This window comes from Strix aluco, chromosome 4 (genome assembly GCF_031877795.1).
Source record: "Strix aluco isolate bStrAlu1 chromosome 4, bStrAlu1.hap1, whole genome shotgun sequence".
NCBI lineage: Eukaryota > Metazoa > Chordata > Aves > Strigiformes > Strigidae > Strix > Strix aluco.
The window spans coordinates 17881397-17897349 of record NC_133934.1 but is presented as its reverse complement, the minus strand read 5'-3'; the positions used below and the strand labels follow the sequence as shown (position 1 = coordinate 17897349).

Genomic DNA, 15953 nt, shown 5'->3' with positions numbered 1-15953 from the left:
TGATGCTACCTTTTCTCTCATTACCCTTCTTCAAATAATACAAAATAGTTGGGGAAAAACAATCCAAAATTGTTAAAAACATTCCAAAACAAATAGCTGGATTTGATTATTACAGAAAATTCTATTTCTTTGTAGTATTGGTATAAAGGAGAGTTACCCTAACCATTTTTCTGACTTTTTATTTGAGTGTTGACATTTGGATTATTCGGCCAAAGCTTCGTGTCTGCGTCTGAGGCTGTGGGAAAATATATATAGTTGATTGATATTTTAGAAATAATATGCAGTAACATGAAAATGACACTAATGTAAAAAGGGTTAGCATAAGGTTGCTTGTAGAGTTGAATGTTGGGCTATATGTTGAAACTCAAAATTGGATTTGCAGAGCTCAGGCACACAAAACAGCCCAAGTTTGAAACATAACGAAGGAAGAAAGATATGAAATGAAATATATTTAGGGGATGTAGCTATAATTTAAATGTGATTTTTTTTAAAAAACCAGAAACTTAAAATAGAAAGAGTATTTCAGGTGCTAATTAGTTTCTTTAATTTTCAGTGTTCTTAAATATTGATTTTTAAAAAATATGGGTTTCTATTTCAGCACTTCATAGACTTCAACCGCCAACTATAAGTCTGGAATTTTAACATTTGCCAGTGACTTAATAGATCGGACTCCCACTCTGGTTTAGGTCTTTCCATTTCTCTAGTTTCACGAGGTGGGCAGCAGGGGGAATATGTATAAACAAATTATTAGAACCTTTAATGATATAGGTCTCATATGCTTAAAACTCTATATGGGGTTCGAGCTTGAGCTCTCTTCCCAGTTACTGGGGTACTACTTTCTCATCCAGTAACCTGTTCTGGTCTCATAGCTGATCTTGCTCGGAGCAGGAGGTTGCTCTAGAGGCCTCCCAAGATCCCTAGTAGCCTAATTTATCCTGTAAGCCTATGATTTAGTTATGTCAATTTTAACTTCAGTATCAAGCTTGTTTGTTTACAGTATGTAAATATGAATATATTAATAATATCATGTGCATTGCTTTGGTTGCCTTGAAAGTAAACAGTGCAGTATATATGCATATGTGATTTTTAGGAAAGCAGTCACATGTTTCTTCTTTTATAGACAGATTCTTCTTCTATATTTTATTATTTCTGAATGGGTTTATTTTTTACCTGTTTCTTAATTTTAAAAAGCTTTGTTACGAATCAAATATATAAAACCGTTTGCTGACAGCTGATATTGTTAAAGGAATAAGATGTCAGAAATTTTTCAAGAGAAAGTAACTGCTTAAAAATTGTGCCATAGGTACAAACATTTGCTAACAAAATTTCTGAGATCATCCTTAAACAACTGCTATCATCACTACTCGTTCTTTGCAGGGGATGGAGTGCTAGATCTCTCTACAAAGAAAAGCGCAAGGTTGGAAGAACCAAAATATGATCCATTGTGTTCTGAAAACTCAGTGTCTGGGTAAGCAATGTTTAGGACTCTCCTTGGCTTACGTAAAAGACAATCCAGGTTTCTCTTCTCTGAAGTCAGGTTTTATGTTCATAACATATTTGTATATACTGACACACACGTGTGGTTCCTATTTTGCTTTCAGAAGAATTTTTGTCACTCATAAGTGTGTGTCTATGTATATATCATATGTTTCATTTGTCTTTTTCCTTTTTTTCTGTTTAAAGAAAAGTTATCAGAACAATCACCAAACTTTAGTTCATGTTACTAAAAATGAACTGAAAATTGATTACATAACACCTTAAGAGTAATAGGATGGTAGAAGAAAATGTAAATACATTCTTTCAGAGTTTATTTAGGAAACTTCAATTTTGCACAAAAATGACCATGTTAATATTTAGATTTAAAATATTCTTCAACTAACATGAACAAGTTAAATGACTATGATCTATAATATTCCTTAATAAGAGAGAGAGAGCAAGTGCGTGAGAGAGAGAGCTCTTAATCGTCATACGTATACTTACATCATGGTTCTGACTATGGTGTGTGGTGGCAAATGGTTAAATTTCTTCATTCAGCAAGAAAAACATTATTGCATCTGCTGAAAGCTACCACAAAACTAGCAAACACATTGTTTTGTTGGATTTTGTTATGATCTTGGCATCCTCCCATCCACTAGCCATAGCAGGACCCTTTTTGTCACCTGTACGTCTTACCAATTATTGCAAATAGGACTACAATAGCAGTATTTGTTGGATGATGTAAAATTGCATTTTATTAATTTGCTGATATGAAGAAGTTTTAAAATGGATGACTTTGTAATTAGAGAGCTGTAAATAGTGGCTAGAAGTTTTTTAAACTGTGTTTTATTTTGCCAAAATGGACTTGATTGTTAACTACAGCACTTTATCTTATTGTTGTAGAAAGCCTAGTTTTGTGTAAGTCTGGGATGTTTGTGTGTAGTTATGTACTTATTGCTGCAAATTTTCTATGAGGGGGTTGACTCTTTTATTACTTGTTTAGCGGTAACGTCACGTTTCTACTAACAAAAACTCCTTCAGGATTTGGGTATTAAACAGAACGTTAATTGTATAACTAAAATTATAACACTGTTGCTCTGCAAGCATGTGAACAAGGGAATATAGCAAGCACATGAGAATATTATCAAATACTGAGCTAGGATATAAAGTTCTTGGAAGGGCTGCTGTAGAGGCCACCGTATGATTTTTGACGCACTGTCCTACCAGAACTGTAACATTTTGCTAGGATAATCATTTAACTACCACATCTCAAAGGCTTAAAAGTATCAGAAGCAGTGATGTTACCGAAGCAAGGAGTATAATAAAGGAGTGGACCCTTCCCTTCCATAGCTGTGTGAGAGTCTCTCATACATCAGTTTACCATCGTTTCATTCCATCCATCCAGGAGACTACACAGACACAGAGAGGACTATGTGGAAAGAAGTGCTGAGTTTGCAGATGGTTTGCTCTCAAAAGCTTTGAAAGACATTCAGTCTGGAGCACTGGACATAAATAAAGCAGGCATACTTTATGGCATACCTCAAAAAACTTTACTTCTCCACTTAGAAGCCTTACCAGCAGGAAAGCCTGCACCTTTTAAAAACAAAACTCGAGATTTCAATGATAGTTATTCATTTAAAGACAGTAAAGAAACTTGTGCAGTCCTACAAAAAGTAGCCTTGTGGGCAAGAGCTCAAGCAGAGCGCACAGAAAAAAGTAAACTCAGTCTACTTGAAACCTCAGAATTAAAATTCCCAACAGCTTCCAGTTACCTCCACCAGTTAACTCTACAGAGAATGGTCACTCAATTTAAAGAAAAAAGCGAAAATCTACAATATGAAACTTCAAGTCCTACTGTACAATTAAAAATTCCTCAGCTAAGAATAAGTTCTGTGTCCAAACCACAGTCTGATACTGCTGGTCTTCTGGATGTTATGTACCACGTTTCTAAAACCTCCTCAGTCTTAGAAGGATCAGCTCTTCAAAAATTGAAAAATATACTCCCTAAACAGAACAAAATTGAATGTTCTGGACCTGTAACTCACTCAAGTGTTGACTCCTACTTTCTGCATGGGGACCTCTCTCCTTTGTGTCTTAATGCTAAGAATGGGACAGTAGATGGAACCTCAGAAAATACAGAAGATAGTTTGGATCGTAAAGATAATAAGCAACCAAGAAAAAAACGTGGCCGCTATCGGCAGTATGATCATGAAATAATGGAAGAAGCAATTGCAATGGTAATGAGTGGGAAAATGAGTGTTTCCAAAGCACAAGGAATTTATGGGGTACCTCACAGCACTTTAGAATATAAAGTAAAAGAAAGATCTGGAACATTGAAGACTCCACCGAAGAAGAAACTCCGATTACCAGATACTGGCTTATTTAATATGACAGATTCAGGGACTGGCAGCTGCAAAAATAGTAGCAAGCCTGTGTAGAATACTTGTTAGCAAATTGTTTTGTGTGTGTGTATGTATGTCTGTATACACACACTGTGTGAGAAATACATATGCTCACTCTGACAGAAGACGTGAAATTATACAGTTCAAAAACCACATACATGCCTTTTGAAAAATAGTTTTATTCAGGGTTTTCACTGTGGACAGAATTATAGAGTTGCTCACTTAATTCTGATAGTGTGTATTTAATATAATCCTTGTATAAATAGGTGAAAAGATTCAGGTTTTATTTAGTAGTCAATAGCATAAAGATGTTTTGGGAAAACAAGTATTTGTCATGTGAAGCATAATTTTTAATTGGTGAAGAACCACTCTACCCGTTCAATAATCCATCTTATTATGGAAATACACAACCAAGGGTTAGCAGACTTTTATACTTCACAGAATACTTGCAATAAATTGTAAGTAACTCAGACTATACAAATCAAGGGATTTTTTTTAAAAAGCTAGTTCCTTACAAGGAAGTGGATTTGTGAAGTATTAGTAGGATATAGTACATTCTGTGAAAGAAAAAAAGTTCATCGTTACTTAAATATCCAATACAAGTAAGAAAAACATTTCATTACTAAAAATGTGTGTTTAGCAGGCATAAACTGCATTTTTTATCATTTTAAGAAAATTTTGTTGTTGGTTTAGAAAGAAATTGGTGTTTACAAAGTGTACACTTATGAAACCTGAGAAATTACTGTAGTTATAGAATTATTAAATATGAAATAAGATGGAATACTAAGAGCATAAAATAATTTAAACTTTAACATAATTTTCCTTTTTAGTTTGACAAATAAGGTAACTTGTAAGGTTTAAAAAGAAAGTTGGAATGCAATTTAGCATGTTCATAATGTGCACAGAATGAGCTTGAGAATGGTTTGGGTTTTTTCGTTTAAACGTGCTGGTTAGTTGATGTTATGACTACTTAAAATTTATTTAAGGATTGTGTCACACTCCTATTGAAAAACCTCACTGTAACTGTAATGTATTTGCTGCTGTGACATTTCAAAACTTTTTCAGTTTATCAAAATGAATACCAAGTTACATTATCATTTTGCTAATAACCAAATTTGCAGTTCAGGGTCTTGATAGAAATACAAATATTAAACAGTGAAGCTGTTTTGAACTTTCAATAATATAAATTCTTTATAAATTTGGTAGTTAGAAGTTAGGCAGTTCACTTTAAATACGTAACTTTTAATAGAATTTAAGGGAGACCAATTACCTTCATATTGCAGTTTTTACATGAATTTCAAAGTACTTGCATTGAACTTTATATCATACTTAATTTTTTTGTGTAATATCACAAAGTATATGTCTACATATGAAGAATGGGGGCTTGCTTCATACATTCAATACTGACCATCAATGCCCTTTTCCTCTCAAAATGTAATTTTTTCTGCATGCATCTAATTTGGCATAGAAAAATACTTTTCTTCAACTTTTGTACATTTGGTACGCATGCATACATTTTTTTTCCCCACTTAAACTTGCTTGTGTATAGGTTAATTATATAAATGAAACGGGACATTAGATACATATGGGCCACATCAGGTAATTTGATTTATAGATAAACTTGCCATTAAATTCAGTGGATAGCATACTGAAATATTGATGGCAAAATCTAGCCCATACTTATTAACGCTACTAAAAAGTAACAACTTCCATTTTAAAACAGAATAATCCTTTGAAACTGCACAACCAGTGTCTCAGTTCTTTGGTCTCTCAGATCTATACTGAATCTTCTTCAGTGGCTAAGGTTTACTTGCATATTACAGAATGAATCCTTTTTTTAAGCGGAACTGTACCTGATAACAAGGAGGTCACAAAACAGCAGATGTCAGGGTCATCTTTCGTTTTAAAAGAATTAAGCCATATTTTGTGAGGGCCAGAAGGATTAATTTGTGAATATATCCCCACTGAAAAATGAAGTTGAAAAAACCTTAAATGTTTCAAGATCTGTCTTTATACAGTTTTACTTGCAAAAATTTTGGGCTTCAATTATATTGCCTAATATTTGTACCATACTGATGTTTTCTACTCCTCGGACAATGTTATAAACTTGAGTCAGAAGTTTATACTGAAGGCAAGTTACAGTACTCTTTTTATATCATTTAAAAGATGACCTGACCAAAAAATTAACAGGATTCATAAAATCAGGGATCATTTTACTATTGACTTAACAGTACTCAGTAGTTTTGTATGTAATATTATAATTAATTTTCAACATTTTAGTACTTGTATTTATTTTTTGGTCAGAAATAGTATATTAAAATATTTTTTGATAGTTTATAGATGATACTCAACCTGTAAGTGTTTAAAGGAACAGAGTTATTTGTTTCTAATTATTAGGCTAACCTTTGATTATACAACTAAGGAAAGGCAGGGAAATGTGTAGATTCTCCTTCCCCAACCCCTATGTATTCCATTAAATGTCATTTAAATTACACATTTTGAACTGTTTTATAAATTCAGTTACCAGTCACTACTTAGTAATTGACAAATTTCTGAAAATTCCTGTTTCAGCAGAATTTTAAATGAAGGCGAAAGCAAGCCCTACATGCTTTCTACTTATTTGAATGTTTCTCAAGTATTTTATATTAAAAAACAGTGCCTCTGTTTTTAGAACTACTGCTCAGTAAAGCTGTTTAAACCATTTCTGGTAGCTAATGACAATTTTATATTAAATTGTATATTAACTTTAGTGAGACTGATTTTTTTAGTTGTTTACAGTACAAATACTTGTATTTGTTTTTTAATTGCAGTATTTCCATTGTCGCAGTAATTTAGTAAAACTCTGTGGCTGCCTTGATTTTTGACAGATTTTTGTTAACAACTGATTTTTAGGCAATTAGTTATATTTATGCATAAATCAATTGCACTATAATTCATGAATTATTTATTACAATATTTTCTAATGAATTCCATGTATTTGTCTTGTGTTGTAAATGTACTGTAATTCTGTTTCTTCTTTGTGTTGTTATATTCCTAAATCTGATTGTATGAATTTAATTGTTTAGTTAACGTGTTTCTACGTTGTAATTTGTAGTAAAGCACTTCAATGCTTTTGCACATAAATTTACAACACTGATGTGTGATTGATTTGCTCATTCAGTAAAAAAAAAAAAGAAAGAAACAAAAACCTGTACACTGACTCATTTGACTTACTCCTGAGGCATAAGTTTATTAGCAGTGGCATAAGATCAAGAACTGTACAAATTAAGCACATAATGACTAATTTACGATGAGAATTTTATATCTCAGAAATAGCAGCTTTAAGGAAGCATGATTTTTCAGAATTGATGCATTACTCATAAATGAGAAGAAATTCAGAAAACTAATTTTGTAACAGTTACATCCTTTAGTCTGCAGCTAAAAATTATTTATTATATACTACAGATAATATATAGCTTTTTTGAGGGATTTATTTACTTAGTAATGTCAGAAAACAAACATTTCCATAAGATAAATTTATATTTGTATAATAGTTCTATGCTGTTCATATAAGTACTTGAAAGTATGTTGTGTTCCCAGTTTTGTTACTGTTTCCAGTCTGCAAAGAATTTGCTAGATTGATCCATCTTGTCTGTGGCTGAGAGGCAGAGGGTAGAATGCTAGGGGAGTCTTTTGGGAGTCTTCTGATAGCGCTCTTTCCTGATAGTTTTTTGGGTTTGTGGAGGAGGCAGAGGTTTACTTTTTCATACATAAAATAATACGCTGAAAGGCTAGTGCTTAACCTTATCACATCTCTGCCTTAGTGGCAGTTTTGGATTCCAGTCAGTCTCCACTCCATGGTATTAACTGCCCCTGCCCTCCAGGAGAGAAATAATGTCATTCCGTGCTTAACTTTAGTCTTCAGAGATACTGTGCACCAAAGGTACGGGGGGAACAGTGCGTATTGATCCTCTCACCTCTCAACCCCTCCATTTCTTACCCACTTTTTCTAGCCCTCCTTTTGTGTGTGATTTGTAGGAAGTGTAAGGCTGTTCTGTGAAGGAAGTATGCAGTTGTGACTTCCTTTTATGAAACTATTGTTTAAGCCTTTTATCTTGAGGATAGTCTAAACTACTGTGTGACAACACAGATATAAAGGGCTATAGGAAGGAAATACAGAAAACTGAAATCTAAATCCATAATTGTATTGAAAAGCTACTAAAAATTAGTTTGTTTAAATATATGGACATCTCTACAGAGAGACACTTCAAAGAAAATGTGTTGCTTTAATATTTTAATTTGTTTGCATTCCCAAATGGGTGACTGAGTAAGGGCTTGATGTGTTTTCACGACCTTGGAAGATCATTTGGAGTGTGGTACTATTACAATAGAATAGGTGAAGTTAAGTTGTCCATCAGCTTTAGAAACTAACACACGCTAAGGGAAAGCAGATTACAGATGTTGCACAATGGTAGATAACCAGGAAGGAAATTGTATTAGAAGAATGTCCAGTATGTCTGTGATAACCAAGATACTACTTTGTACAAGTTGATCTCCACATAGCAAATTCAAAGCAGTTTTGAGGCCTTTGGAAGTTTTGGTTACTGACTTAAGAGAAGGCTTTAGGGCTCTGAAAGTTTCTTCCACCAGTGAGCATATTTTAAATAGCAGTTAGGAGTACAGGTCGTCTACAATTAAAGCTCTCCAGTGAAACTCCATTAGACATAGCTTGCAAGTCTAGACAGACAGCAGGATATCTGTCTAGAGATTCAGTCTAAAAAGACTGTACTATAGCCATCTTTTTAGCAAATTAATACTTAAAAAAATTACTGTGATTTACAAACAAAATACTGAAGACCTAGTGATGTGTTGAATTTTTTCTATCTGGCCTTTCAAAACATTATTTAATTAAAGTCATGGTGGTGGGAAGGGCAATTAATTATTTTTTATCCATAGTTGTATTACTAGAAGAAGCTTTGTTTTCACAAGTGTAGTGGTACATGTCAACACCTCGTGACTCCTGAGTTTGTTGCACTAACACTCAGACTCTACGCAGTGAAGTGGCGTTTCAAAAACAGTTAAATCCTGACAATGACATGCCCTTGAATAATGCTGGTTTTACTTTAGATTGCAAGTGCAAAGAGGGTTTTTTTTTCTTTTTAAGGCTTTAATTATTTCATTTTAAACATAATTTCAACTAGTAGTACCATCACAATTATCTCACGCTTTTATGAGTTAGTATCATCTAGATGCTTGATTTTGAATATATACCATTTCATACTAAATATTACAGGAGAAGGAAAAAAACTGAGGAATTATTAGGCATAGTTGGCTGTCTTTGAGCTCTAAACTTTAAAATCCATGTGGGACAATAGAAATACAGATTTGTATGTATAACTTCCAGTAAGAAACCTGAAGCTAAAAGTTGTTATTGATGCCAGTAATAATGGGTATGAGCTAGTTAATGAATAGGTAACTTTATATAAATACAGCATATTAAATTTTAAATATGTTTGTTCCTTGATCAATACAGTTGTAAACCCAATCAAAATGAATTTTTTCCAAAGTACAGGCTTAAATGCAAAAAATTACAGGAGATAATAGGGTAAAAAGTTAGTGTCATGTTCAGAGTTTGGTGATATGTTTAAACAATACATACTTTTCTAAAACAGAATTCTTCTAACATTTTCTGCTTATGCGATTGGTTTCAGTAAAACATTTGAATTAGATGTTAACTATCTGTTGATAGTTGCTATCCAACATAAGGATTTTGTATTTAATTGAAGAAATATCTGTATTAATTTCTACCATGGAAAATTTTCAGCTTTTCAGTATAAATGATTGATTAGGTAAGTAGTGACAATAGCTTTAATAATTTATAAGAAATTAATTAAATAGTTTAAGATAGTATTTTATAAGTTATTTTATTTTGAGTTAATATTTTTGAGAACAACTGCTCAGAAGTGTTATTTAGATATAGGCCTACCCTGTATTTGAGATTTAAAGGATATTAACCTTTATCACAAAGTTATTTATTCCAGTGGTGATTATCTCTGTTTCTGTTTAATGAAGGAATCCATGTGTGTGTGTATGTGTGCGTGCACATGTGTGTAATATATTTCAATGAAGAGCCTATGATACACCACTGCAATTTATTTTAAAACTAGAAGGGAAACTTTTATCTGCAAAGAACAGTAACAGTAGCAAGTGGCTATTTTTTCCATCTTCTGTTAGCCTATTAAGTGTTCTTTAAAAATAAATATATAAATAAAAATGTCTTTAGAAGGATCTTTAAGAGTATCCTGAAGAGCATTCAATACACTTTAGTATATGAATATATCTTAGGGTAGGATTCAGGAGAGATGGATCTATTCTTGCCTCTGCCACAACCTTGAATTGTGACCTTAGGCAAGTAATTTGCCCTCTCTGTGCCTCAGTTTGTGAAATGGGAGTAATAGTAAGCTCCCCAGGTTCTTGGTGAGGTTTTCCTTCATTAATGACTAAGGTAGTTTGAAATACCAGAAAGTTAACATTATTGTAATTACATTTAGATATGAGAAGCTCTGTTTCAAACTATTCCTTTTGTCCATTAATTTCTTCCTGATTATTTTTCTTATGGTAGGACTGTCACTGCTATAGATAAGATGCATATCATTGTTAGTGACCCTTGCAAGTATGATTGAATAGTGCAAATAGAACAGGACTGTTTTGCAGACTTCAGGTTTTTAGGCTTGAGTTTAACCATTATAACATTAGATATGGTATTTTACTGTAATTTATATTTTGTTTTGATTTGTTTTCATTTTCAGTTCAATCTCAACAGCTGATGCAAATTCAGAGGAAACAGCTAATTTGGAAAAAGGAAAATCAACATTAAACAAAGTTTTGGAGTCTTTTTGTTCATATCACTGGCAACAGACTTTGGCTATGTTAAAATTTTTAATACAAGATGAAAATGTTCCTATAGTTTGCAGTTGCAAGCAAACACATTTGTTCCACTCTGAAACTCCCAGTTCCCTTACTGAAGAGGATGTTCACATTTCATTTTGCAATTGCAATGGACATATGCTGACAAAAAGGTGCTGTTTACAAAATCAAAGACCAAACACTAGTTTACCACCTCTGTCTGTTTGTATTAAAGATTTCCATTCTTTGTCATGCCAAGCTGTAGCAATTGGATGTATTAAGACAATGGTGAACAAAGCATGTAGTTCTCATAAGTATTGTGCTGAACAATTGCAAAATTATAACAGGCATTCTGTGAAAGCAGCAGCATGTACATATTCCACTAAGGACTGTGATCTCTTGAACAGCATTAAAAATTCAACTAGATCTCGCAGCCCATCACCACCTCCACTCTCACCTGTACAGAGTAAAGAATTTGAATCATTGGAAGGATCGATCGTAGATTTTCCAACTTTAGACAGTAACAAGCTTGAAATATCCATCAATCAGCCTCCATTCCTCTTGCCAGCCGAAGGAAGCAAGGCAGAATCTGAATATGAAGGTAAAACACGTAGAGGAAAAGACACCGAATATTCAGATGGAACGTTGCTATCAACAGACCAAGAAAGCAACAATTATTATATGAATTCTGAGAAGGGTGAACATTCTGCCATTTTTCAAGATTTAATGGACCGTATTAATGAAAAGTTAAAATCAATAGACACTACGGATATAGCAACAAATCTTGTAAAACTTCCTAGCAGTGACAGAGCACCAGAAAAGGATGTCAAATTAGGAGACTTCATAACCTCTCTTTTGCATAATGCTAAGGCAAGTGATTACAGCTTTATGGAATTACTTCGCCAACATGATAAACAAATGGAAAGTAAAATTATCCAAACAAGATTTCGCAAGCGTCAGGAAACTTTATTTGCAATGTATAATTCTCCTGATTCACCATTCATTCGACGACAGTCTTTGCAAATCAAGAGGGAGCTTGCAAGCCTCGATGAAACTCTTGTAAGAAAAAAGTCAATTTCTGAGAGAAATGCAAAGAAATCTACAAAAAAAAATGATAAAATATATCCAAATAAAAGACACAGTTTCACTGTGATAGAAGATGAGGCTATGCAACATCTTGAAAGTAATCCATGCATGAATTGCCAAACCAAACCAATGTGCTTTCCAGTGCACCAAACAGAGTCCTTCAAACTACCTCTTAATAATTTTCAGACCAGCTCCGGCTTTCTAGTTCTTTCAGAAAACAGTGCTATTGCAGCCAGCCAGACAAAACTCACAAAAACACAAGGAGACTGCGCAACCTTGGAAGACACTGATCAGACTCCCCTAAAGGATGAGAGTAATGGAATCTTGGGCAGAACTAAACGTAACATTGTGCCTCCTGGATGGTACTCTGTGTATGTAACGAACAATATTGTGTTTAGAAAGTCGTCCAGTGCAAAAAAGTCTTTAGAAAGTTTGGAAAAAATGAAAATAAATAAAGATGTTCATGCTGAAAGATGCAGTGACATAAGCAAAATTGTGAGAGACACAGACCTGCAAGTTGTTGTAGAGCGTTTAGAAGATACAATAAACTTAGCCAGAAAAACTAACAACTCATTGCTGGATAGTTACAAAATAAGCCAAAAATTAAATGATAATACTTATGAACAGATTATGAACCCAGCTGCTAGAAGAGGCCTACCTTTCACTCTGAGTGAAATGGGATACACAGGACAAAGCTTCCTTTCACATTCACATGTGCCAAACAGCAGTAAAATCAAAACTCTGTGTGTGACAAGCAAACAAGAAATGGTTATAGATCAAGAAATTAATGACAGCCTTTTGAAATCTCTGACCTTTGATCCATCCAGTTCAACTGCACATAATGGGGACTTGCATACAACTTCTGAAGCTGGGGACATCTCTTCTCCCTTAAACTACTCTAGTCCTATTAAGCTTATGTTTGTCTCAGAAGTTAATAGTAGTGAAGGAGTTAAATATACTTTGACATCTGCAGCTGCATCTTCTAAAGGAAACACAGATATTTGTTTGTTTCAGGGGCACACAAACACTTTGTTAGACAAACAGGCCACCGGAGATCTTCCTTGTGCAATCTGTGTCAAGGATTGTGATTGCAGTGAAAATGATACCAAGGAGGAGTCAAGTTGTGTTTATGCGGAAGCAATTACAAGCTCTTGTCCAGTTGGCCAAACTAACTTAAATGACTCGAAACAAAATGACGAAGCTGGGGAGAAATCAAGCAGTAGCAGTGAATCAGTTTTAAAAAGAAAACCTGGTAGACCAAAGAAAATAGGTCCTCAAGTTGTTAAGCAGGTTAAGAGACCTATTGGACGGCCTCCAAAACCAAAAATAGACATGACTGAAAGCACAGAACCTAGACCTGAACTTAGCAGTGATGGTAGAAGTACCAAATCTGATCTGACAGTAATGGAAGAAGTTAACAGCAACAAAAACATTACTGTGACAGTTGTTTTTGGAAGGTCAAGAAGAACGAAGAGACATGTTTGTGAAGGTAACCTAAATGTAATCAGCATTCTACCCACACAACACATTGATTCGAATTTTGCCAATGACCACAGCAAAGCGAGGCACAATGCAGAAACTGAAAATGCTTTGACTGAAATGGTAGAAGCCTTAGAGAACTCTTCTACTGAAAACAAGGTCTCTGGTTATGACTATGTCAGACCTATCAAGAGTAACCTAGCATCACCACATCCTTGCAGCAATATTATACGGCCAATTAAGAAACCGTTAACCACCATTCGAAAACCTGGTAGGCCAGCAAAAGTAAAAATCTCCGGCATATCAGTGACTGTTAATAGAGTTTCACCTCAGGAAAGAAAAGTGAGTATTAGCAACTGTTTGCCTCCTTTACAACAGCAGAATGTATTAGAAAAAAACATACCACAGGAGGGAAAAAATCAACTGTGCAATAATGTGGGTCAAGTAAATAGCATGCAGAAAGATTCTAGAGAGGATGGATCAAACAATGTTCTTACAACAGTGTCAAGAAAACGTGAAATTCCATTGAGACATTCTGCTAGAGACAGAAAACCCTCACTGCATTTTTTGCATTCATTAGCATCTTCTAGTGCATTTACTTGTAGAAGTGCCTTACTCCATAAATCTTACAAACTCCATTTGAAAAAAGCTAAAGATCGAAAGGAAAAACATAGGCAATCAAATCAGAGCACAGTATCCAAAGATACCTCAGAACTGAGAAATTCAGGAAATGCAAAAAAGGATCTTAAGGATAGTGAATTCAGGCCCATGAATGAAGTATCATCAGATCCCATTTTTTCATCGAATCCCTCTCTCAGATGGTGGGCTACTTCCACTTCAAGTGACACTTTGTTGGAAGAACTAAATAATAGATTTGAACAGATAACTAATACCTGGTTGCGAGTGGGGGGAAATGAGTTTGATAAATGTGTATGTGGAAAAAGGGATCCCATTGAACAAGACTGTAATACTGAAATGTCAAACCCTTTAGACTCCTGCCTTGTAGAACTTGAAACATCACCTATAAAAATGCTTTTTCAGAAAAAATGTAATATGAATGAACTCTGCACCTGGTTTATGCAAACTACAGAAACACAGTCTCTCTCTCTGGTGAGAAAGGCAAATGCTCGCAATCCTTCAGAAGTAGTTAGTACTAGAGAGATAAAGATGGAAACTAAACAATCTGATCTTAGTACTTGCCCTTTCAGAAAGCACTTTAAAAAGTTTGCACTATCCTCTCCTTCAAAACCAGCAGGGAAATTACAAATATTACATAACATGGTGAGGTCTCCAGTTTTAAGCATGAAAAGTAATTTCACGTTAGCCAGATTAAAAAGAAATGAATTTAAGAAGTTACAGCGTGATAGGTGGGGACAAACGAAAAAGCTCTATAATCAGGCTCCTGGAGGCTGGAAAGCAAAAAAGAAAAATTTGCAGTACTTTTGCCAAAGCCAGTTGTTTAAAAGTACAGCTGAGGAAACCAATGATGAAACGCCCAAGCTCCAGGAAAAAAATACAGTAGAAATCCAGCCCACTCAGACTTTGGTAGAATCTCAGAGTAGCCTCTTGCCAACTGAAAATGAAGCCAGAGGTGCATTTGTTCAACAGATGATGGGATCTTCTGACTTTAACCCACATCCTGGTTTAGCAAATATACTTAAGTCACATGCAGAGACAAATGGAACAATTTGTTGCCAACAACATGTTAGCAAAGAACAAAGCCAAGATAAACTGTTTCAAAATACTTGGAAAGCCAAAACCTTTAAAGATTGTAGGATATTTCTGAGAAAAATCAACCATATTGAGCAGCACAACTCATTTAAGTTAAATAATGTAATTTATTCTCCTGAAGCTGTTGAAAGTAAAACCAATCAGGCCTATATGGAAGAAAAAAGACATCCTCTCTTAAGGTCCCATTCTACTAAGCAAAATGCATTAAAGAAACAAGAAAATGAAATGGAAACATCTAAAGGATCCAATTCTTCTAAAGTGACTGAAAGACTGGATGACCAGTTTCACAGCAGAAAACTAAGTACTGGTGTAAACCATGATGATAATAATCCTGCTGGTAGTTCTGAAGTTCTTATCAGAATAAACAAAAGAAAAAGTCCGCAATGGGAGACCACTGATACAAATATAAGAAAAAGGCATAAGAGACAATCATGCAGTAGTGGACAAATGGCAACTTATTACACAAAGTACCAAGTAGGTAAGTTCCTGTTCCCCCCTTCATCTTAAGATTGCAATCTTAAAAGAATTGGAGAAGTCAAACAACTAAGCACTCTGGATTTTTTTTTTTAATTGCATGATACTCATTTTAATTTCAGAGAAGTCATGAAATTAAACATTGTACAGCATCAGAGTATTGCAGAAAGTGCAATTTAAAAATGTATATAATATTTTACACAAATCTTTCGGCTACAGTAGTTGTGTTCCATACTGTTACGGTTATAACACACCAAGATAAAAAGAACTAGCTAATATAGTTCAGACAGACAACAAATTGAGTTCTGACATGTCTGAAGTCAGTCACAACTGGTGATTGATTTCAAAAGGAACAGAATTTCATTTCACTGTGTAGTTTTTCATATTGTGAGAAAGAGTATAAAATTAAGCAGAAATTCA

At 34.2% G+C, this 15953-nt stretch overlaps 1 protein-coding gene across 7 annotated transcripts in view; it reads left to right on the top strand.

Annotated features, from left to right (window-relative positions):
• LCORL (ligand dependent nuclear receptor corepressor like) overlaps nucleotides 1-15953 on the top strand; it is an 84514-nt gene that overhangs the window by 52550 nt on the left and 16011 nt on the right. For 2 of the 7 annotated variants that reach the window (XM_074822224.1, XM_074822226.1), the window contains 2 exons: nucleotides 1378-1468; nucleotides 10667-15533. In XM_074822224.1, coding sequence (XP_074678325.1) covers nucleotides 1378-1468; nucleotides 10667-15533 — 4958 coding nt within the window. Of the gene's footprint in view, nucleotides 1-1377; nucleotides 1469-2881; nucleotides 7368-10666; nucleotides 15538-15953 lie in introns of those variants that run through there. The other 5 variants (XM_074822229.1, XM_074822225.1, XM_074822228.1 and 2 more) reach the window with 5 other exon arrangements.